At 53.8% G+C, this 23,219-nt stretch overlaps 3 protein-coding genes across 8 annotated transcripts in view; 1 reads left to right on the forward strand and 2 right to left on the reverse strand.

Annotated features, from left to right (window-relative positions):
- The first annotated feature begins 1,555 nt into the window (after positions 1 to 1,555).
- LIMS2 (LIM zinc finger domain containing 2) lies at positions 1,556 to 17,396 on the forward strand. The gene is given in 9 exon segments (XM_024569640.2): positions 1,556 to 1,711; positions 3,739 to 3,805; positions 4,062 to 4,182; positions 13,737 to 13,886; positions 14,512 to 14,684; positions 15,512 to 15,600; positions 16,289 to 16,331; positions 16,523 to 16,598; positions 17,249 to 17,396. Coding segments are annotated over 9 exon segments (1,023 nt in total).
- GPR17 (G protein-coupled receptor 17) lies at positions 7,096 to 8,397 on the reverse strand. Its single transcript, XM_024569710.3, has one exon. It carries the CDS (start codon positions 8,380 to 8,382, stop codon positions 7,363 to 7,365), a length of 1,020 nt encoding a protein of 339 aa, XP_024425478.1. The 5' UTR covers positions 8,383 to 8,397; the 3' UTR covers positions 7,096 to 7,362.
- A 946-nt stretch (positions 17,397 to 18,342) lies between the features above and the next one.
- Positions 18,343 to 23,219, reverse strand: part of MYO7B (myosin VIIB) — a 111,458-nt gene continuing 106,581 nt past the window's right edge. For 4 of the 6 annotated variants that reach the window (XM_053918547.2, XM_045203146.3, XM_045203147.3 and 1 more), the window contains 8 exons: positions 22,370 to 22,483; positions 22,042 to 22,129; positions 21,368 to 21,474; positions 20,630 to 20,815; positions 20,203 to 20,319; positions 19,919 to 20,002; positions 19,632 to 19,751; positions 18,344 to 19,265 (listed from right to left, as the gene is read on the reverse strand). In XM_053918547.2, the coding sequence (XP_053774522.1) occupies positions 19,164 to 19,265; positions 19,632 to 19,751; positions 19,919 to 20,002; positions 20,203 to 20,319; positions 20,630 to 20,815; positions 21,368 to 21,474; positions 22,042 to 22,129; positions 22,370 to 22,483 (918 nt within the window). In that variant the 3' untranslated portion in view covers positions 18,344 to 19,163. Of the gene's footprint in view, positions 19,266 to 19,631; positions 19,752 to 19,918; positions 20,003 to 20,202; positions 20,320 to 20,629; positions 20,816 to 21,367; positions 21,475 to 22,041; positions 22,130 to 22,369; positions 22,484 to 23,219 lie in introns of all 6 variants that reach the window. The other 2 variants (XM_045203144.3, XM_045203145.3) reach the window with 2 other exon arrangements.

Genomic DNA, 23,219 nt, shown 5'->3' on the forward strand with positions numbered 1-23,219 from the left:
CTATGCGTAGATCCCTAGGAGGCAGAGCCCACTCCCACCTCCTAGGCTCCTCTTCCTGGGGGGTACACTCACTCAAGAATTCTCCTCATGACCCTATGCAGAGAGGGATGGGGTTCAACATCCTGAGTGCTAGAAAAGGCTGGAAAGATATTCTCAAACATGACACTGTTTAACTCGGTGAACTAGACCATTTTTCTTTGCCTAGTTTTCCATGTAGCACTGCCAATCCATCAGAGTTGACTCTTGGACAAAGCCTATTTGCTACACTTGTAGGAGAAGGTATAGCCATTAAGGCACTGGAAGGTTGTAGAGGCTATCAAGTCCAGCATGACTCCTCCTGGCCATGCCTCAGGACCCCTGGGCTGGAGTCAGCACAGGCATGGCTCAGCATGGTCACTTACCCTGTAATTTGGCTTGGATTGTACTTTTCCTGGAAGGAAGCCCCTCACTTCCACCAGGGATAGCAATTACCCACCATGGATGAGGAGGTTTGCTCTCCACCCAGCTCCTGTCCCAAAGACTCACACTTTTACCTTCTCCATGGGAAGGTGATTCCATGTTTTTTGGCAGGGCAGATGATTTGACACTAACTACAGGGGAAAAAGCTGCTGAAGTCTGACCAATCTGAGCGCAAATCTGGACTATGTCATTTGCTATGTGAGTTTGGGCAAATTATTTAACCTCTCTGAGCCTAAGGTCTCATCTGGAAGGCAAGGTTACCTTGGAGATTAAATGAGGGTGTGAATACAGAGCATCTCACCTGTACCTGTTTTATACCTGAGACGCCCTCTGGTTCCTTGAGAAGGGGTGACAGGAGGTTCAAGAGGGAGCTGAGATGGCCATTGACACCCAAGAGATGGCCTGGTGCGATAAGGACCGAGCAGTGGGCGAACTGAGTCAGTGACATTGACAACCAGAGCACTGTCCTTTGTGGAGGCTTCCTGTGGTCCAGGTACCCAGCCAAGTAATTCCGTGTGTCTCTCATCTAACCAACATCACTGCAGCTGTGATTATGGCTTTTTCACAGCTGCGAGTCTGGACGCAGAGAGAGGGGCAGCCCAGGCTGCACAACCCTGACTGCTTTGACCAGTGTGCACCTGGCTGTTGCCTGCTTGTGTCTGACCCTCCAGGAACTGCACTGAGGCGGCAGGATGTGACAGAAAGACGGGTTTCAGAGGCAGGGAGCTCTGCCTCCACCACTGTGGCCCTTGGGAAGGTCACTCACTTTCTCCACCTGTGAAATGGAGAGGCCACCTTAGCCTTGCAGGATTGTCTTCCGTGAGTGCACGCTGTGACCCCTGGTATGCACTGCCACTGACCATGTGTGGGTGGCTATGAAGGGTGACCCAAGCCAATGCTAGCAGCTTGGCCCTGACCACATGTCTCTGAGTCACCACAGTGCCAAGAATGTCAATGGGTGAGGAAAGAGATTTTCCTTACCCAAAAAAACTATGTTTTTGAAGGAGGGGGCATGCCCATTGAGTGTACCCTCCAGGTCTGATGGTCTTTGCTCATCCCCAGTCCTGACTTTCCCATTCAGTCTCCCCTCAGCAACATGTCCAATACCTTAGCCAATGTGGTATGCCAGCGCTGCCAGGCATGCTTCACTCCTGCCGAGAGGATTGTCAACAGTAATGGAGATCTGTACCACGAGCACTGCTTTGTGTATGCCCAGTGGTTCTGGCCCTTCCCCGAGGGGCTCTTCTACGAAGTGAGGATGTTCCCAGGACCTCAGCCAGCTGCCTTCTCAGAGCCCCAGCCCCTGACCCAGCTCCAAGTCTGCCCTCCAGTCAGCCCTGTGCACTGTACCTGGCTGGGGTCCTGACCGGTGAAAGATGGGGCAGTCATGCCAGGCCTTGAGTCGAGCTGTGCTTCTACCAGCACAGAAACTTGCTTCTCACACCTTGTGGGTCCATTCCTCACCTGAGATGTGAACAGTACTTCCCTGGTGGCTGTGGGTGCTGAAAGAGAGTCACCTTTCCTCCAGCATCCTTGGGGCAGACTCTGGGAGGCCCTGGAATGCAAACACCCTGCCTTATGCACCTACTCTCCCTTGGGATCAGACAGTACACTGAGTAACTTAATGTCTATCAGATGGTGCTAAGTGCTGTGGTTGTAAGGTATTTTGAGTAGGGAGGGAGGGTGGGTGGTCAGGAAAAATAATGTCTGAGCAGTTCTGAAGGAGGGCAGGAAGCCATGTACACGGCCACATGAAGAGCACTTAGCAGGACACAGCAAGTGATAAGGGCCTGAGGTCGGAGAGTGCAAGGTGTGTGAAGAGCAGTGGGAGGTCGGTGTGAGGGCAGCAAAAGAAAGGGAGTAGAGGGGATGTGGACAGGAAGGCAGATTTTGGCTTTTGTAAGGTCTTAGGACTTTTACCTTAGAGATGGCTGTTAAACACAGCATTATTAAAAATTAAATTATATAAAGTGTACAGTGAGATAAGTTTTATTAAAAACAAAGATAACAAAACTCAAATCCCACTCCTTCCTAATTATCTTATTACATTTTACTATCATCTGTGCCTTTGAAGTTATTTCTACACACATGTGTGGTGGTGGTGTAGCACTGCACGTCTGTTCTCAGCTCCATGCCCATAGCACGGCTGTGGTGGGAAGATGTGCACCACAGAAACTGGCAAACACTGCAGATCAGCACCTGCCCTCCAACCGTAGCTGGTCCTTAAACAGTTAGCATCACACTTCTGCTGGTTGCGGTGGGGTGGTGACTAGTGGAAGATGCTGCATAGATTTCAAAGGCTGATGGATGGCAGAGTAACAACAGCTATTCTTCATGGGGCCTCCTGGGAAATGCTAGCCAACTGTACGGGCAGTGGGAGAGGTGGGCAAACCTTGGGGAATGGTAGCCATGTGCCTGGAACAAAGCCTGACACAAATAGGTGCTCAGGAAATATTGCTTGCTGAATGAATCTGTACTCTTCCTGCCACTACAAGTCACTGGGTAGGACTATACCCAGCTGTAGCCTAATAAAATGCTTATTTTAGAGAAAGGAAAGACCAAGTACAATTATCAAGGGAGAGAAGAAAGCAGAGGCAGGTTTTGGCTACTGTTGGGGCCAGTGCAAGGACCCTCATTGCCCAGAGAGATGGTGTCCACACTGGCACCTGCTAGCCTCAGGACTTGGGGCTCTCCCTCAGGGACCCCCCTTCCCATGACCTCTTTCTGTTTGCCTTTCCTGGATCTTTTGTGGCCTCTGGGGAAATGGACTTCTCACACAGAGAAGACTCAAGGAATGGGGAAAAGTGACACATTCAATTCCAAATTGGCCCCAACCCCCTAGCCTATGCTCCCACCCATAGCCTTCAGCAGGCTCCTAGGACTGACAGGGCCAATATCTTCACCAAACAGCATGGCTTTTGAGGGCTGGTCTTGCTGAGCTCCCCACTTTAATAAGGCCTCTCACTGTGCACTCCCCTTTGTTGAGTAGGCCAGCCATTCCCTCTGTCTCCAGGTTTTGTACCTGCTGCTCCCTGTCTCTGCATGCCCTCCTCTCAGTACCCTACCCCTGCTGTCTTTCAACTGTTTATTGCTTCCTTTAGGAAGCCTTCTCTGGAGGGAGGGTTGGGTGCTTCCTCCACTCCCTGCAGGGTAACAGTTGTATGAAGTGGGATGCTTGTTTAGCCTAAGGGCAGGTCCTGATCTGACAAAGACCGGCCAGTGCAACTCAGAGAATGATGGCTGGTTGGCTTGTCCTTTCTCTGCTGGTCCCATCTGCAGTTTGAAGGCTGGAAGTACTGTGAACATGACTTCCAAATGCTGTTTGCTCCATGCTGCAGATCGTGTGGTAAAGGCTGGAGACAGCATATGCCTCTGCATGCTTGGGAAATTGATGGGCAGGATCGTGGATAGCTCATCCCTGGATGCTTGTGCCATGTCTCTCAGAGCAATGGCCTTCCAGCCCCTATAGACATTATCTTCCCAAGCTCAGGGAGGAGTCCCTGGACCAGGTGGAGCACCAGTGTGGACAAGGCTTGGGGTAGGGCTGAGGAGGGGGAGGGGCATGTGCCCAGCCCTGGTGAGCAGGGACCTCTCTCTTTTAGGTGAATTCATCATTGGCCATGTCATCAAGGCCATGAACAGCAACTGGCACCCGGGGTGCTTCTGCTGTGAGCTGTGTGATGTGGAACTGGCTGACCTGGGCTTTGTGAAGAACGCAGGCAGGTGAGATGGGCCTGCCCAGGTGAGATGGGCAGGAAGGAGGGCCTCTCATCACAGGCACCATGCACTGAGCACCAAGCTTGTTCCAGGTACTGTAGCCTGTGCCAGCGTGGCCTACCATGTCCCTGCCAGGCAGGTAGGAGGGCCCAGTTTACAGGTGAGAACTGAGGCTGGAGAGAGCGAGGGGTAAAGAATCTGGGCCCACCTCAGGCTTGGGGGTGTTCCCAGGAGAAGGCTGATTACATACAGCAAGGAGGAAGGTGGCCAGAGTGGGAGCCATTAGATTCAGTGCTTCCAGTGTAATGAGCTTTGAGTCAGGTTACTACCTCCTGGCCACTCCACACTGCTGACACTAGCCATCTGCTTCCCACCTGCACCCATATCTGGATGCTTCTGGAGAGAAAGCACTCAGCCAGGGTTTCCAAATTCATTCTTAAATTCAGGGCCATCAATCTCGATGCTCAGTGCTTAAGCTCAATCCTCTGGGAAGAGTTCCTATTTTCATTTCTCCTCTCCCCTTACCACTGTCTCCACTCCCCACCCCTGCCCCCTGCACCAGTCTGATGACCTCCACTCCCACCTGCCTGAGGGGACAGCCTCTTGGAGCGCCCTTGCTTCCAAGCATCTGTGCTGCCCACAGCCTGCTTGTGTCTCTGCACTTCCCAAAGCACTGCTCACCCTGCACCCTTTTGAGAGGGCTCGAGGCTTCAGTAGCTCTCTTTCTCCCTTTCTAAAGGAACAGGCTGGGTAGCTTCCATGGTCCAAAATGCCCTCTGAGTTCCTCCCACATGATTCTTGATTCTCTGCAGAACTCCCCAGCAAACATGCTAGTTTCTCTCATCTCCCCACTGCCTAGTTGGGGTCCCTGTGACCTCCACATTGCCAGACCCAGAGGTCACTGCCAGCCTCTCAGTGGCCTTCACTATAGTCACCCTCTTTCTTGCTGAAAAGCTTCCTCTCTGGGAGCCCAGGCCCCTGTGTTCTCCTGCCTGTCTCCTCCTCTGGCTTACCTTCCTCCATCTCTCCATATTGGGTTCTTTTGGGCTCTGCACTTGGCCCTCATGTCCACCCACCGTCCCAGAGCCCTAAACGGCATGTATGTGTTGAATAATTCAGATGTACACCTCTACCCCAGACCTCTCCTGTGGGACACTCAGCTGCCCTCAGGACATCTCCACTGGTGTCTGTCCAGCAGGCATTCCAAATACAGTAGGTCCCAAATGACTCTGAGCTTCTCCTTCACTGATCACCAAGTCTCAGGGAAGAGCTGCACCTACTTTGTGATCAACACTCTAGCTGTGTGCTGATTCTTACACTCTCCTACTTGGGGACTTGTCACCATGTCTATTCTCTGACATAGTACCCCTCACTCCTTCCTGATGCTGCTATAGTAATCTCGACTCTTGCTTGCCCCATGCTGCCTTGTGTCCATCTGGGTGTCTGCAGGGTACTCAGCAGTAGCCTTAGTTCAAATGAGAGGCTGTGGTGGGCAGGCAGCAACTTGGGGTTTCTGTGCTGATCAGTGGGCAGTTCCACCTGCAGGTGTATGCCTGGGCAAGTCCTGTCCTTTTCCTGAGCCACAGTTTGCACTGTGCCCCTAGCCTCACTGCCTTGTTGGGAAAATCTGGAAGAGGCTAAAAATGCTCGGGAGATTTAAGACATGGTACAAAAGTAAAGTTTTGCTGTAATGAATGGGAGCAGGGCCCTTGCTTGGACCCTCCAGCCTGGGCTGGCCCTCTGAAGACCACAGTGCAGAACCTTGGGGACTGTGTAGGGTAGACATACTGTGGGTTGTGAGAACCACAGGCATGTGCTATCTGTTTCTCCTCCCTTTGCCTCTGCTTTGTCATTATTAGATTGAAGGGAGAAGTTTGGGGAAGGGTATTGTTAACCAAACACAATAACCTTCAGAATCTAAAGTACAGTTAGGTTTTTGGTTTTTTTTTTTAAGATTTTACTTATTTATTTTCAGAGAGAGGGGAAGGGAAAGAGAAAGAGAGAGAGAGAGAGAGAGAAACATCAATGTGTGGTTGTCTCTCACGTGCCCTGTGCCAGGACCTGGTCTGCAACCTGGGTATATGCCCTGAATGGGAATTGAACCAGTGACCCTTTGGTTTGCAGGCGTGTGCTCAATCCATGGAGCCACATGAGCTATGGCTACAGTTATGTTTATGATCACTATAATCAAGTACATACAAAAAAGGACCTGTTAAGGCAATACATGCCACACTGTGAAGTGAAATAGCGCACAGCTTGGCCAGTCCAGGCTGGTAGAGGTCTCTTGGGAGGGAGTAGGGTGAAGGATACCCCTACTGGGTCTGGGTTATTGGGAGGCAGATTCACACACAAGGACCCAGTTACCTGCCCAAGGTGTTCTCAGACAGTGACAAAGCCTGGTTGTCCACTCATGCTATATGTGTGACCAGGACTGGGCACCTGCTGAGAAGCTCTGGGGATTGTCAGGCCACTGGCAGGTCTCCAGGTGGGTTTACAGCAGGAGGGATCAAGAAGTGATGTGCCCCCCAGACCATGGTTGCTGGATGTCACCCGGTGACCTTAAGCCTGAAATGTATTACAGTGTTCAGCTATAATTTATCATTTGTGACCCCTAAACTTGGGGGTCATCTGGCAAAGGTGTCACAAAGCGAACTCAAAGCACCTTGCATGTCACAGGAAATATTTAGACATGCCTCCTACCCTTCACAGGATTCCTGCATTTCTTCTCATGGGACAATTGCAGCCACCTTCTGGGTTCTTTCCTCAGAGTTTTGTTGCTGTGTGTTTCTCTAGTGGAAAGGAGGCTGGGCAGCAGTCAGGAAAGAAAAACTCATTGATCAGGAGTTATTCCTCTGGCCTCCTTGCCCCTCACTACAGGGCAAAGTCACTGATTACCTAATAGCTACAAGTGAGCTGGGCCAACACAGTCTGCAGAGGGGGCAGCTGATTCAGACAGTTCTCCCTCTTTAGGGATTTGCGCATCAGATCAGTCAGGACTGGATGCTGGGTAATGAGTTAGTTCTTACCTTGGAGGGAGTGGTAGCAATCCACTGAGATTTCAGTTTCTTTTCTCAGACTATGACTGGGGAGAAATGGGCTTCTCTTTTGTGAGTCTGGGAGAAGCCTCAAAACCCTAAGGGAGTTGTCCTGAGACAGTCTACAGCAGGCTCAGGTGGTGACTAGAACTCACAGCTCTGACCTGGCGCTCAGGGAGCTCTCATTGGTTTTCCCTTCAAAGCTGGGAGGCGGGCCTGAGAGCCTTTTGCCACTGAACAGGTTGCACAGGGTGTTTCGAAACTTCTCCGCCACAAAAAAGTATATGATGGGATCGAGTGCCCCATTGAGGCTGGTCAGGCAGGAAGTGATCCGGTTCCCCAGGGCCAGGGCATGCTGGGCAGTGCATGAGGCACCACTGCTGTGGAAGTGCAGCACATAGACAAAGCGATGGATGTGGTAAGGCACGAAGCAGACCAGGAAGATGGTCAGCACCATGGCAATCATGCGGACTGCTTTGTTCCTGAGGCGCTTCTCTACACGGAGACCCTGCTGCAGGCTGCGGATGATCAGCAGGTAGCAGGTAACAGTGGTGACAAATGGGAAGGTGAAAGCCACAGCTAAGGACATGAGTGCATGGTGTGAGGCCCTCTCCCGGTACAGCTGCAGGCAGATGACTGTGTGGTTGGTCTGCACGGTTTGTGGGCTCACCAACAGTGGGGCCATGGCTATGGCCACCACCACCCAGAGGAAGGCACAGGCCAGGTGTGCATAGAGAGGCCTACGGAGTTTGAGGGACTTGACAGGGTGCACAATGGCCAGGAAGCGGTCAGCACTGATGCAGGTGAGGAAGTAGATGCTGGCATACATGTTGAGGTAGAAGAGGAAGCCAGTAAGGCGGCATGGAATTTCCCCAAATGGCCAGTGGTTCCCCGAGAAGTGGTAGACAAAGCGCATGGGCAGGACCAGCACACAGGACAGGTCTGCCATAGCCAGGTGCATCAGGAATACATTGGCAGGGGTGCCTGATCGGTGGTCCTGGATGAAAAGCCACAGGGCCAGGGCATTGCCGACAAAAGCCAGGAGAAAACTCAGGAGGTAGAAAGAGGCAAAGAAGACATTTTGCAGCCACGTCTCCTGGCCACACTGGTCTGCAGTGCCCAGGGAAGAGTTGGCCATCAGACCTGGGGAGACTGCCTCAAGGTCATTCATGCTTCCACTGGAGGCAGAGCCCAGGGATGAGCCTGGAAGGAAAGTGGACAGATCTCAGTTGAGTACTATCCTCCATGGGAGCCCAAAAAAGAATACTGGGATGCCTCCAGAATCTGCCAGTCCCTAACCACAAGAACCATGCTCTCTCATGCTTGGCATTTCCTGGGGGGCAATGGGAGGATCTCCTGAGTCATTCTGTGTCACAGGCTTTCTAAACTTCACCAAACCCCACAAACAGACCCAGGGCCTGGAGTTTGCCAGGCTATTGCTGGGCTAACTTCTCTGGGAGGCTGTGCCCTGCCGAGTTTGCCAAAGCCTTTGCCTGGCCAATATCCCAGAGTGCATTGTCTCAGACCCAGGGCAATGGAGTCAACACCACGAGGAAAGTAGGGAGTGGACCCTATCTGTCTGAGGCTTTGGGAGTGGGAGGGTAGAGGGAGGGGTCCTGTATTTTCTGTTCTGGTCCTCAGCTGTGCTGAGTGGCAGGGTGGCACGTAGGGTACCTGAGCCCCACCCTTAATGGGCAAGGGGATGGGTTACCTGGTTCCAAGAGACTAGTGTGTAAAATGCTGCCAGCTCCTCTGTAGTCTTGGCAGGTGAATTCTGCTCACCCCAAGTCCTAGGACCCTCCCTGATGCACATGCTTGTCTGGGCATCAAGGCACTTCCCACAGTGGCCTTGATGAGTGTTGCTGCTTTCGCCTTCCCTGCTGCCAGCCCTGACCCCGGCACCTGCCACAGAGGAGGCCTCACTAGAAATGCATATATGGGCCATATCACCGGTCAGAGGCCTGCTCTGTCTGCTGGCACCCAAAGGCCATACAGGTGCAGATCCCAAGGTCTCTCGAGCTTTCTGGACTCAGCCCCAAAACTATGTTTTGGATGCCCTAATGGGTAAAGAAAGCCTTGCACTCAGGCCTCAGGCCAGCAAGATTTGTTTTACTGCTCCGAGTAATTTAACAACCTGGAACAGATTCTTTCCTAAGAGAGATAGAGCCATTTCACCCAAAGGAAAAGACTGGCCAGGGTTTTCTAGATCTGCAGCCCCAGAAAGGCCGGGGCCTGGAGGACACCTGTCTGCCTGGCTTCACTTGCCTGCTTTACCCACACCAGAGAGGCCAGCTCAGAGCCCTGCTAGCCTTGGCAACAGCCATTTTACATCTGGTGAACCCTGGTTCTGGTGGATGTCCTCTCCAACAGACAGGGGAGGATATCCTGTTTTGATTTTTAGTCTACTCAAGAGATCCAAAAAGAAGAGGGTAGGACTCCTTCACCAGGCCTGGGAGTAGGAGGTGTTGTCAGGAGAGGGCAGGATGGAGGCAACCCTCTAAGCAGGGTCAGGGAGACCGCCAGCCCTGCTTCTCCTGCCCTGGGGCTGCTCCTGCCCTGTTGCTCCTGCTCTGGGGTTGCTTACAAGCTTCAGCCTGGTGAACTCTCACCTGCAGTGCAGCTTCCAGGGCTCCTCGCCTCTGTGCTGGGATTGATGAGGGGTGGAGGAAGGGCTGTTCACAGGAGAGAAGCATTCCAGCAGTGGAGGAGGAGCCCAGGCTACAGCCAGAACAGGGAGTCAGGAGCCCCACAAATAAGGTGTGACCACACAGGCCACATAGTCTATTATGGCCTTAGGTGGGCCTGCTAGCACCTGGCTTTCTGCCTTCTACCCAGTACTCTTGACCTCATACCCCTGTTGAAGGCTGCATGTGTGCATGCTCTCAAAATGCTTTAAAAATGCTTGATTTCAAAATGCTTTCATGTTTCTTTTTGGTTTGTTGAGGTTCCTTTATCCCTTACCCATTTTAGGAGTTTTCATACTGATTTTTGCAGTATCTGAAATGGACCCGTTTCATTCTCTGTGCATGCCATAGACACATGAGCCTGACCTGCATGTGCCCCTCTGCACTGGGTTCCTCTGCTTAGGGAACGGAGGCTGAGGGTGTGTGAAGTGCAGCCTGGGCAGTGCCAGCCGGGGTTGGCATGGCTGTGGGTAAGGGGAGCGACAGAGGGCATATGTGGCCATAGTAGGAGGCCTCAGTGGCAGTCCTGTGGTAGTCAGGCAGCCCGGAAACTCTCCCTCTCGGCTTCTCATCTGACTTTGCCTGTGCTCCACAACCTAGTGGTGGGGAGCCTGGGTCTCAACTCATTGGACTGTGGGTCTGAGGTAAGGCACTCTCTGTAAACCCAGCAGGTTAGACAAGGACACTGCCCTATGGGACTGCTGTGATTCAGACTGGGGTGTCTTCCAGACATAGGTTCTACAATGATCTCAGGGAGGTATCTCAGGGACAGGCACACCCCACCCCTGCCCTGATTAAAGTACTCTCTGCTTAGCCCCTGAACACCCTACCTGCCCCCACCCGACCCTAGCCCTTACCTCATGCAGCTGGGTGCAGGTGAAGGGGCAAGAAGACTGAAGTGCGGCGGTAGCGGTCTCTGTGTGGCTGTGGTAGAAGGCCGGCTATTTAAGGAGGGGAAGGGAGGTGGTAGCCCCTCTGGCTCTGAAAGACTGCTTCATTCCCAAGGGGTTCCTTGTGTGGTGGGCACTCCTATGGCTGCCTCTGCTGCCACTGTGTTGTGAATATTCCAGTCTGTCCCAGCCTGGGAGTCCCCTCACCCCCAACTTGGCCACTGAGCATCAAAGAGGCTTTGAAGCTGCAGAGTTGATGCAGGCTGGGTGGGGGGACTGGCTGGGACTGACAGACACAACAAGACATTTCAGAAGGGGACAATTTCCTACCATTGGGAGTTGCTTGGAGGGGCCGGCTGCCATGGCAATGGGCTCAGGCTCCCAAGCCTGCATGGGAGACAGTGGAGGGGTCTCGTGAATGGGGAGGGTGAGAGGTTGAAGAATCTTGTCTTGTTGAATGAGAGGGGTCCTTTTCAGGACTCTTGATGTAAGGTCCCTGTGTCCTGCCCTGTATAATTAGGCTCCATTTGGGTGTGTGGAACAAACCATGGCCTTATCTTGAACAGGGCACAGCTGCAGGCTGTGTATAATGGGGTGCTGTCTGTGCCTGTTGGGACCATTCAGTCTGGAGGCCTGGCCCTCGGTAGTGTGGACCCCTCCTCTGCATGGGAGGCCTGTGAAGGGGCCACTGCTGCCCACTGGTCCCCCAAGACTCATTTTGGGGGGTTTGAGGCTGGAGTGTTTCGATGCTAGCAGTTGCTGCTCCTGAGACTGCTTCAGCAAAAGTCGTTTCTTTGTTTTTCCAAAAAGGTATCTCCAGTAACACAGGGAAAAAAATTACCACTTTTAGTTTCAAAAGAGTTAAATACTTTAGTTAAAATGTAAAATATGTATGTAGCGCTCATTGAGAAGTAACTAACTGCCACATGTGCTATCTCAAACTTGCTTGTCACCCAGTTGTGTATAGTTGTGTGACTGCTCTGTATAGAGCAGAAACCGAGGCTCAGAGAGGTGATAACATACCAGTTACAAATCACTAGAAATGGCAGAGCCAGGATTTGAAACCGGAAAAAAATTCTCAGCTTGCCTTCAGACCTGGTGTAGGAATCAGGTATGTCAAAAACACACTTCCCATTTGCGGTTCCTTCAAGACAGCTGGGCTTCTCAATTCTTCCCTGCCTGGGAACCAGTGGGGTGTGCCTGGTCTTGTCCCCTCCCTGCCATTCCCTGCAAGTGGTGAACTGACTCATACTGTCTGCCCTGAACAGGGCACTTATGGGTTGGGGTGATTGCTGACAGAGGCTTTGAGTTCATTGACATTTTCAAAAGAATTTTGGGTAGCTGTACTAATTTCTATAGCTTCAAAAGAAAAATTATTCCATATGAGTTGAATGTTGTTCTTATTACAGGTGACTGTTGATAAAAACAGTCACCTGTAAATGCTGTGTCTGTGACAGAAATACAAGCAAGCAATAGACATGGTGTGGCCTGCTGTGCCAGGGAGCCTGGGGTACAGGATGTCTGGGTAAAAGTTGGGTGAGGAAAGCCCACTGGGCTTCAAGGATATGGGGACTGAAAGGGGCAAATCCTTAGTCACAGAGTTAAGGCTGTAGTTACAGGCCACATCTGTAGCACATGGACAGGTAGAGAGGGCCAGTTGTCCTGGGCCAGGAGACCAGCTCTCAGTCTTAGGCTGGTCATGCTGTCACAGGGAAATGATGCCCACCATCCCTTCCTTCCTCTGTTTCACAACCTTCATTAATTCATGTGTTAACAGACTCATCCTGAGCTGCTTCCCTCTGTGGTAAGTAGCTTAGCAAGTAGCTACTGGACACTCACTTGGGCACCTTGCTATTCATACCCACTGAGGAGATAAGACACAGTCAGGGCAAGCAGAGAGCAGTGTTATGCAGCATGGAGCCCAGACCCAAATGAGGCTCAGGCCCTGTGGTCAAGGGCTGGACCCTGAGTTGGCTGCCCTGCCATCCAGGATCTGCTTACCACCCCTGGCCTGAGAGTAATCTTCAGTGGACTCCCTGAACTGTCTGTAAAGGGGCCAACCCTGGGATCAGGTGAGTGCTGGAGAGGCTCCTTGTGGATTGGGAATCTGGAACCAGGGTTGGGGGGATGGCTGCACAGGGGCACTTGCAGATCAGGGATAGGTGGGAATGGGAGTGATGCACTGGGGCCTTTGCACATTGTTGCCTGGGAACCTAGAATCTAAATTCCTTTCATCTTTGAGGCTCACAAAAACAGAAACCATGTTGATTTCTCTCAGTAGAGACCACAGCTGTTGCCCAATGCAGGGAGTAGCATCCGAACTTACTCTGAGGTCTACACAAAAAAGACTCTGTAATGATATTTCCTGGGTTTAGGTGCCTCCATCTGACACAGCCATGTTTGTCTTTGGAACCAGAAAGAGCCTGTAGAGGTTCAGTCCCTCTTTGTCTGGCAGACCCCAAAGGAAGGTTTGTGCGGGCCACCAAACCTGGTCTTTCTTGGCCACTCTGCTGGACATGGCAGGGTTGTAAGTCTAATTGTTACTATATGACTACTTATGCATGTTAAAAGACATTTGAAAAATAAAACTAATTTTTTTTGGCAACAGTCAGTGAAATGTCTACTCTATTCCATACAATGTCCTGGGCTCAGAAGTGGGAAGAAGAAAACGATCATGTTTGCTGTACCATCCTGAGACAGCAAATACCACCATTCTGGTGTATGTTCTCATAGTCTTTCTCCTTATGCAGAGTCTCTTTTTGAAGAATGTGTCTGAGGGGTTGCAGGAGTGGCTAGCTTGCTCTGTTGGACCCTGGCCGAGTCTCTTGAGGCTCACAGATATTCATTAAAAGCAGGGTGGGTCAGGGATCCCTTCCGGGAGGTGGCCCAGGCTGTCTCAGAGGAAGGGGAGGAGTGGGCACTCTGCCTCAATACCCACCTGTCTCTCGTAGGCACCTGTGTTGGCCTTGCCACAACCTTGAGAAGGCCAAGGGCCTGGGCAAGTACATCTGTTGGCGGTGCTACCTGGTCATTAAGGAGCCACCCCTCATGTTCAGGAATGCCTGGTACCACCCGGACCACTTCAGCTGCACCCATTGCAGGTACTTGCAATAGGAACTGGTGGAGAGTAGGGTGGGACTCCCTCCCAGGCAATGATGGGGCAGGAGAATGTGGTGCTGGGAAGAAGTGGATGGGCCTGAAAGGCACCACTGCAGGAAACCCCTTTCTCCAGAGCTCTGTTGAGGGAGGATGTGCATGATCCAGGTTTGCGGCTCAGAGGTGAGCGAGGGCTGGGCCCCTGGAAGAAGCTGACAGGAAGGAATTAAAGGCATGGAGAACAAGAGTGAGGAGTAGGGGTTGCTGCTGGTATTGGAGAGTAAAGGAAAGAGAAAAGAGAGGCTGCAGAGCCATCCCCTCATGGCTGTCCCAGGCCCCAGTCTGGTGAGGTGGGGCCTTGAGAACAGATATGCTTCTCAGAGGACTTGACAGTACTTTCATGGGCTGCCTTCTGCAAGTACTGTGTTGGAATTCTGTGCCCTGGGGCCTGAGGCAACAGAAATCCCTAAAGAGATCAAAGAGCCATTTGCCCAGGGAGCTCTGCTGGGACAGAGGGGGCCCTCTCAGGAACCTGCTCCCTGAGGTTGGAGGGGCTGCTCTGAGCCCCTGCCAGTGTGGGCCCTGAAGAAGCGCAGGGATATCATCTGGGGGCTCTGCATTGTCTTTTAGGAAGGAGCTGACTGCTGAAGCCTGAGAGCTGAAGGGGGAACTCTACTGCCTGCCATGACACAACAAGATGGGTGTCCCCATCTGTGGTGCCTACTGTCAGCCCATTGAGGGTCGTGTGGCCAATGCATTAGGCAAGCAGTGGCACGTGGAGGTAAGGCTGGCCCAGACTGGAGGTGGGGATGCCCCTGGCTCTCGGCCACAGTGGGAATCTGACTAGGCAGCTCCTCCACAGTCCCACCCCCAGGCTGGGTGGTTGGTTCCCAGCAGGCACCTTTCTCTTGGGTGCTTTCCCTCCTCACCCCTGACCTAGCACCAGCTCATCTGTGTGAACCAGGAGACCACCTTCCTTCCTCCCCTGCTGGCTTTCTAGAGGATTCCAAAGTCATGAGAAAGCCTTAGGGATTGTAGGATTGTGGTTGACAGAACTGGCTGTGTCTATAGTCCCGTGTACACACGGAAGCTGGGTATACCTGTTGGTGAGTTCTTCAGGTAGCCTGAGTTACATGGAGCACTCCCCTGCACTGTGGGCTCTCATAGTATGATGGACATTACTTGGAAAGGAGGCTTTTGATCCTCAATACCTTGGCTAGCTCTGTGTCCCAGAAGATCTGCCTTGGGTAGTGTTTTGGGGAAGTTCCTGTTGCAGGCCTGGCTCCCAGCCCTCTGTGGGTAGCTGAATCCTTGCTGAATAGGAAGATGCTGCTCAGTGACTCTGGGGCTTGTAGGGAAATGCCCACATGTGACTCCAGGGCTTGTAGGGAGTGCCCCTGGAAGACAGACACATACAGCCTTCCAAGAAGGCACCATGCAAATACCAAAGCAGCCCCACCTGGAAGGGCCCAGCACACTCCAGGCATTTTACTAGCACCTGACAACTGGGGTCAAGGTTGCTAGTGAAGGAACGGGCCCAGAGAAGACAGTGATGTGCAGGATCACTCACTGGGCATTGGGGTCACTGCTCTAGCCCTGACCTACCCTGCATTGCCCCTTCTCTGCTTAGCACTTTGTGCCAAGTGTGAAAAGCCATTCCTAGGGCATTGGCACTATAAGAAGAAGGGCCTGGCCTACTGTGAGACCCACCACAACCAGGTGAGGCCTGGGGCAGAGGGTGGGCAGGCAGGGCCTGCAATGGTGCAGATTTGGAAAGGAGGCTGCCTACCCTTGTCAGGGGCTGAGGGGTTTTGGAGAGCCTGCAGGGAGGTATTCTGGGAAGGCTGCTGTGTGAAAAAAAGGAGGTCAGAGCAGGAGATTATGTGGGCAGCCCACCTAGGAGTCTGCTGTGGTGCTGCTGCTCCCAGTGCAGTGTCTTGAGACCTGGGCAGCCCTCCCTGTCTGAGTGTCCTCATTTGAGAAATGTTCTCCTATGACCCAGGCCTCTTGTGGGAACTGAACAAGCTAACCATGTAAAGTCCTGGGTTCGTGGGGCTGACATGTGCCATCAGCCTCCTTACTTCTGCTATATCTGGCAAGGCTACCCAGCTGTTCTGGTATGAGAGACAGGGGTTACTGCCCTGGCCCATACCCTTCAGGACAGCAGAGGAACAAAGGGGCATTTTGAGGAGCAATGCCTCAACCTGTTGTCCTTCCAAGGGGTTGATTCTGATGTGCCATGGGTACCCTCACCTCAGGCCTGAGGCTGTGTCCTAGAAGGAGAGCCAGGAGGCCCAAATGATTGCTGAGGGCTTTGGGCTGTGGGTCAGAGTGGGGGATAAGCCACACCTCTTGTCCTGGGCTGGGACACTGCTGCCTGTATGTTTGATATCTGCTTGGTCCATAGCTCGCTGGGGACATCTGCTACAGCTGCCACCATGTGATCAAGGGTGTCGATAAGACAGTTCTGTCCTTGTGTCCCCTCCTTCCCCTGTCCCCCTTCACTATTCCCTCCCCCTGCCCCCCACTCCTATCCCTCTGGGCTGTGGGTCCTGCAGCTGTGGACCTAGCTGGACCTCACTTTGCACAGCTGGGCCTGCGGGAGAGACCTGCTAAGCCTGAGTCCCATCTGCCCTCATAGTGGTTTCAGCCCTCAACAAGGCCTGGTGTGTGAACTGCTTCTCTTGCTCCACCTGCAACAATAAGCTCACCCTGAAGTAAATCTTGCCAGCCTCCCAAGGGGACCTGCACAGCATCTTCCTTTGTGGGGCATATCAAGGGGCTCCAAACTGAGTGGGCTTTCTATGGGCTCTGCCTTTCATCAGGCCTTCCTGGTCACCTTCTGTTGTCAGGCCTTGGGGGGTGCAGTGGGAGCAAGGGGCAGCTCCAGCCTCATGGAAGCAGGTCCAGAGAACCCCAGGGCATGGTGAAAGGAGGAATACCACATATTCACAAGGACACTGGGCTCTGGGGAGGGAAGGGCATTGCAGCCCAGGGAAGAGCAAAGTCAAAGGCAAAATAATCAGACTGCTGGCTCATCCAGGAAGCTGGGAGAGGTGCTATGAGGTGAGGAAGAGCAGGTTTCTGAGGACAGCAGGGAACATGGTGGGTTCTGAAGTGTCAGAATCTGAAAGAAGCCTTTAGGAGGGAAGAGAGGCCTGGAGGCCCATCTCCCTGTCCACCGGGACCTTTGGTGAGAAGCTCACCATGGGGTCTGGCCTACTGGCTGGGGCAGGCTGGTAGGGAGGCTCTGGGCTAGGAGAAGAGGGCAGGCCGCTTCTCAGGCTCTGGCTCCGTGGGTTGAGGAAGACCTGGCTCAGAGCTGATAGGGCATGGGGCTCTTCTGACTGCTGCACTTCCTCCCCAGGAACAAATTTATGGAGTTTGACATGAAGCCCATGTGTAAGAGATGCTACAAGAACTTCCCATTGGAGCTGAAGAAGAGGCTGAAGAAGCTGGTGGAGCTGGCTGCCCCCAAGGCCTATCCCAAGTCTGTGGGCCTCTCCTCTACCTGAGGGGCCTCCCCTTGCCCTCACTTCTCCTCTCCTCACTGGTCTTCCTGCTCCTGCTCAGATCTTCTGTTTGCCACCTCCATTGCTCATCTCATCTCCCTTCATGGGTCTTCCCTTCTCTCTGGTCAGCATTCCCTCCTCTTCCTTTTGCTCCCTTCTCTTCCCCCCTCCCCGGGACTCTTCTTTCCCTTGCTATGGGCTCCTCTCCCTCCTTCTCTGCAGGCACAGGGCAGAGGTGGGGGCCTGGATGTATTGAGCCTATGATAGGCCCATGTCTACAAGCTTTAGCCTGACATCCTCAAGGGACAGAAGCAAATTGGGACCTGGAGTCCCCTGGCCCTGGATGGGGGCCACTTCTCTTATCTCTCCCTAGCAGACCTGTTCCATTCCCACAAGGGGCCTGACAGCTTACACTCTTTTGTGGGGGCTTGGTCAGCCTCTGCCCAGACTGGCCCCACTGGGTGCCTATGTGGCCCCACACAGCCAGGTAGCTGCCCTAGCCCCAGGCCCAACGTCACAGGGAAGGGGAACTCTGGAGGACCACCCTTCCATCCCTCAGCCACCCACTCAACCAAGTAGGATCCTTGTGCCTGAAGTAGGCCAGCAAGTCCTGCCAACTCATCCCATGAATCATCAGGAGGGACAAGGACCCTACTCCCCCTCACTCAGGAGGCTTCCTTCCTAAAATCTGGCCTTGGCTACTCCATCCCAGGCTTGGATCACTGTGGCTTTCCCAAGCTCCTCTGGGGTCACCATAGTCTCTCCATCCCCACACCCTGGGCACACATTAAGCCTCTGGGTAAAGCTGGGGGCCAGAAGGTGGTGGAGCCAGATGGGTGGCTCATTCCTACCCTCCAAAGAGGACACTTCCTCCATGGCCAGCACAGGACTTGGTATGACTCACACTTGCATAACAAATAAAGGCTTGTGTATACAACCATTTTGTTTGCATGGTCTGTGGTGATGGGGTCAAGAGGTGGGGCAGTGGCCCCCTTGGACATACTTCAACAGACACCAGACAGGGCAGGTGGGACCCAGTCCCTGTTTCCAGGGCCAGGCTTCCATCAGAGCTTGAAGAAAAAGGCCAGCCAGAAACCCGCAGTCCATGAAGGATGACCTGGTGGGTCGAGTGTGCTGGGAGACAGGCTCTGACAGGGCTGCCAGTGCAGGAGGTGCAGCCAGTCCTTTAAGGCTGTGCATCCAGATTTGCCTCCTTCCTGAAGCCAGCAGCCTCTGCCTCTACCTGGCTGGCAGCAGTGATGTGTCATCCCATTTTATTGCCATGCAGGGGAAGGAGGAAGGTGTATAGAGAGAGGGGCTTTTTAACCTACTCCAAGAAATGGGAAGAAAAGAGGGAGGAAGGGAGGAGAAGAACGAAGGAGGGAGAAACCAATGAAGTCATTCTCTGAGAGTAAAGTTGCCATCCATGTGTCTCTGGAGAAGTCACAATGCTTTTCCTGGAAGAAACCCTTTGCTGGCCAGTGCCTCCCAGGCTTCCTGACCACCTGAACCCGTATCCTTTCTTTTCACTGACGCATTCCTCCTTGCTCCAGGAATTTTTATTGAACATTCTTGGGTGGTTGTCTCAGCCATCTGCTAACTGGGCCAGGAGGCCTGCTACCTCTGGCCCCACGCAGGGGATGGGTCCTGTTTGGAGCGATGAGGGTTATGGAGTGTTCTGGGGAGGGGGCATCATGAAAGGCTGCCAGCAGAGGCCAAAAGAACCCCAAACTGGGAAGGTTAGTTGCATGGGCAAGTGTACCACCATTGTTAGGGGTCAGCCAGGGCTGGGGCACAGGTAGCCCGCTGCTTGTTCACAGAGCTCAGGAGCTGTTGCACATATGAGGTCAGCAGGTCATCCATCTTGTAGCCCTGGACAAGGGAAGGGTGAGGTTGGGGGCTGTTGGGTACAGCTGGGGGTGGTCCTTACCAGAGCCCGGCAGGACTCAACTTTTGCCTCAGGGATACACTGGACAGGGAGGTGAGAATGGAAATAGGTTTCCTGCTGCAAGAAGACTGGCCCAGAACCACAGGGCCCTCTTGCCAGGTCTTGCCACCATACACCTGGGTGACACCTATCCCTCATCTCCTTCCAGGCCTCCCAGTCTGGCATCGTTCACAGGTGGCCTTGCCTCCATAATTAGTAACTGGGCTGGTGGAAGCAGGGCATCAGTGTGGAGGAAGCCTGTCCCCAGTGCCTCTGGGTCCTGTGTGTTTGAGCTGGGAGAGGGGGCTCACCAGAGAGGTCTCACACAGCAGGCGGCTGCCCCGGCCCAGGCTCCCCAGCACCATGTGGAAATAGGTGCTGCCACTGCTCCAGCTGGAGATCTTGGTGAATGGGTAGGTGGTGAGCAGCTCCTGGGGGAAGAGTGGCTCAGGGTCTGAGTTTGAGCTGCTGCCCTGGGGTGTACCTGAGCCCCTGGGGCCATGGGGTAGGGGCAGAAGAGCAGGTGACCACAGCGCCACCTCTGTGGGGGTCTTGGGACCCTGACAGCCTCCCCAGTCCTGTGGAGCCCTGCTGCTACCTTGGTCTTGGGGTGGATGAGCAGAACTCCATGCCGGTTGATGGCAATGAGGACGATGTCCGGGTAGGAGGGCTCCGAGGTTTGCTGGGAATGAGTGTGGTACTCACAACCCATCCTGGCAGGCCAGGTTGCCTCTCCTGAGGCATGTGTGCCCACATGCCTCTCTCAAACCCAGTGACCAGACTTGCCCCAAGATGTGTGTTTGGGGGAGCTCAGGCTGTTGGGGCCAGAGCTGGGGTAGAGCCTTCTTAGGCAAGCACAGGTGTGTATGGGGTGAGGCCTACCTTCACCTCGAAGAAGGCAGACCCAAAGGTGGGCCACCGGCAGATCCGCTTTAGGAAGGTCACTTTGGCCTCCTCCACTGCCTTGTCCCTATGCTTGTCATAGGCCAGAAGGATGCTCTGTGGGAGATTAGGGTCAGTGAAGGCCTGGTGGGGGCCACTGCCTCTCCAGGCCCTTCACATGGAACCTAGAGGCCTTAGCCCAGAGCCTGTGTACCTGAGACTAGCTCGGGTGTGCAGGGGGTGCACTGAGAGCCAGGTGTGTCCTCTGCCCAGAATGTGTCTGTGAGGTGTTATGGTCAATGTGGGAAAAGTGTGATATACTTAGGCCCAGACCATCCTCCACACAAGGAATATGCTCATCCTGCCAAGGCAGGGTCCCTGGGAGGGGCAGTAACCTGAAGGTCCCTCCCAAGCTCCCATGAGGGACCTTTTTCCATTCCTCCAAGGACATCAGGCGCATAAGATTCTCCGGCACGAGTTCCCTCAGGATCTTGGGGATGTTAGCTAGCTGGGACTGGTTGTTGTCAAACTGGGCCTTGTAGATGAGGCCTGCCAACTGGATAGCATCCTCCCGGGAACACTTGTGGAACCCACGCAGGTACTTGGGCAGCTCCTGGGTGATGGATACACTGGGCTTTAGGCTGCTGCCCCCCAACTCATGTGGCAGGTGGCAGGGGTGTTAGCCCACTCCCACCTAGGAGACAGAGCCAGCAAGAAGCTAAGGCCCTTAGGATAGGGTTTCTTGCAGTGGCAACTACCCTCATGAGTTGGGGCAGAGACCTTTAACATCTTCACAGTGGCCCGCTCGACCCCTATGTAGTTGACCCTTCAGGACAGAGGCTAGTGCTCCTCTGACTGTGGGATGGGGGGAGGTCCCCTTTCCCTGCCCCTCCCTGGCAGTCAGGCTGCAGATGCTGGCACAGTCACTGTCGCCAAATGCTACTCTCCCTCTGCTCCTGGCTCCAGAAACTTCAGGGGGTAGGTCTGGTAACCATATGGGGTGAGCCTTCTGAATGTTCCCAGGCCTTCCCCCACAACCCAGTAGACTTCAGGGCCCCTGGGACAATGAAGCCCTCATAGGCCTTCTGCCTCCACATCTCAGAGTAGGTGTGGGATGGAGTGAGGGTGGACCCAAACCCCCACTGGAGGGAGCCTTTCTGGGTACCTGGTGGTAATGGAGTATGGTGTCGGCACGAATGTCCTTCCCTGGGGCCACATTGAGCCACAATTTTCGCATGAAGTACACCTGGTAGGGGAGTGTCACAGAGGCCCCTGGGCGGGGACAACAGTAAGCACCCAGCCTGGCCTGGGGCCCAGCTTTCACCAGGACCACCTCCAGCCTGCCAGGCTCTATGGCCATGCCCCACCTCCCCTGGCCCAGGGCCCTGCTGCACCCTGCCCACAGCAACTCCTCCTGACACCTTTACATTGCTTCTGTGTTTGCGCCTGCTGCCTCCCCTGCCTACCTTTCTTCCTCATCCTTCAAGACTAGTATAGAAGCCGCCTTCTCCAGGAATGTTCCTGGACCTCCCTGTCAGGCCCTGTCCACCCCCATGGCCCCGTGCATCCTTTGTCTGTTCTATACCTTCCCTGATATCTTGTCCCTGCCTGAGTTGGGAGAGCTCCAGGGCAGGGCCCCCACAGCTGGCCCCAGGCCTGGTCATACCCATGACATGGTGGGAGGGGGGGCGGACATATAACATGGAATGAATGAATGGACAAGGGCCATGCAGGAAATGCTAGGGGAGCCTTGTGATCTGGCCCAAGGAGTCAGACAGTCCCCACCCCTACCCCTCCATCGCAGATGAATCCCGACCCCGCCCCACAGACACTCCCCACCTTCTTTCTGAGGCTTGCTTTTCTTCACCCAGTCAGACAATTGCCACAAGGAGTCAAAGAAAAAGTCTCCCTCCTTCTGGCTGATGACCTGGGGTGGGTAGGGAAAGAGGCAAAAGGGGGTGCACAGGTGGAAGGACTTCCTGGGAGTGCATTCCTAAGGATGCCAGGGCCTGGGAAGCTAGGTGCCACACTTGGCCTTGCTCACTCAGGCACCTGTGGACTTCATGAGCCCACTTACCTTTGTCCTTTCAGCCCCTCAGCCCAGTGGGGACTTCCACACACCCTGCCCACTTGCTCCTCTGGCATCTGACCCGCCTGCCAGCTGTACCTTGTCTGCAATCTTGATAAAGAGGCTACAGCCTTCCCAGGAGGCCAGCTGCAGTTTGGTGGAGATGCTTTCGCACACGTCCCGCACCCGGGTGTGGGCGCCCACCTCCAGCATCTAGGTAGAGGGGTGACACAGGAGCATTTCAGGACAAGTTCAGCTCAGATGAGCCCTCAAGCCCTGACATTGCAGCACCTTCCTAAATTTGGCTGGACACACCTGGCCTGAGAAGGGCAAGACTTCCTTCTAGAAAACTGGCTAGGTGTTATGTTGTTTAGTTATATGGTTTACTCTCCTGGGGGTCTGGGATACTGAGCATTTGAATTTGCTTTGAGAGCCCTGAAGCCAGACTGTATGAACTTTCCATATGGGGGCTTCACCAGCATTTAGACAGTAAAGGCTCATTGCTCCTTGGCCTCCTCTGCTCCTCTCTCTACTGCTGCCACTTGGCTGAGGGCCTCTTTATCACAGCTGGGACTGGGTGGTTTTCCATCTCCCATCTGCCCCATCTATGGTTCCCAGCTCCCACATGGACTCTTTCCACAAGCACACCCAGTGACAGCACCTGCTCCCTGTGCTATGGTCAGAAGCCCAAGGGGTCCCATGGCCTGGAACTTAGACTTGCTGCCCACCTTTCTGGCCTTCTCTGTCTTCTGCCCCAGCCTAGAATGTCCTTCTGTACCTTTGGGACAGTCCTGACTTTAAACTGTACTTGTAGCTTCCCTGGGGGGTGAGGGGACTGCCCCTCCTTGAAGTGGCCTGAAGTACATGAGGGTGTACAGCACTTGGTTCACTATTGTAGCACACCAGTGATGGGGCAGGGGAAAACAGTTTCTCAGGGTTTCCAGGGGTA

This window comes from Desmodus rotundus, chromosome 2 (genome assembly GCF_022682495.2).
Source record: "Desmodus rotundus isolate HL8 chromosome 2, HLdesRot8A.1, whole genome shotgun sequence".
Lineage (NCBI taxonomy): Eukaryota > Metazoa > Chordata > Mammalia > Chiroptera > Phyllostomidae > Desmodus > Desmodus rotundus.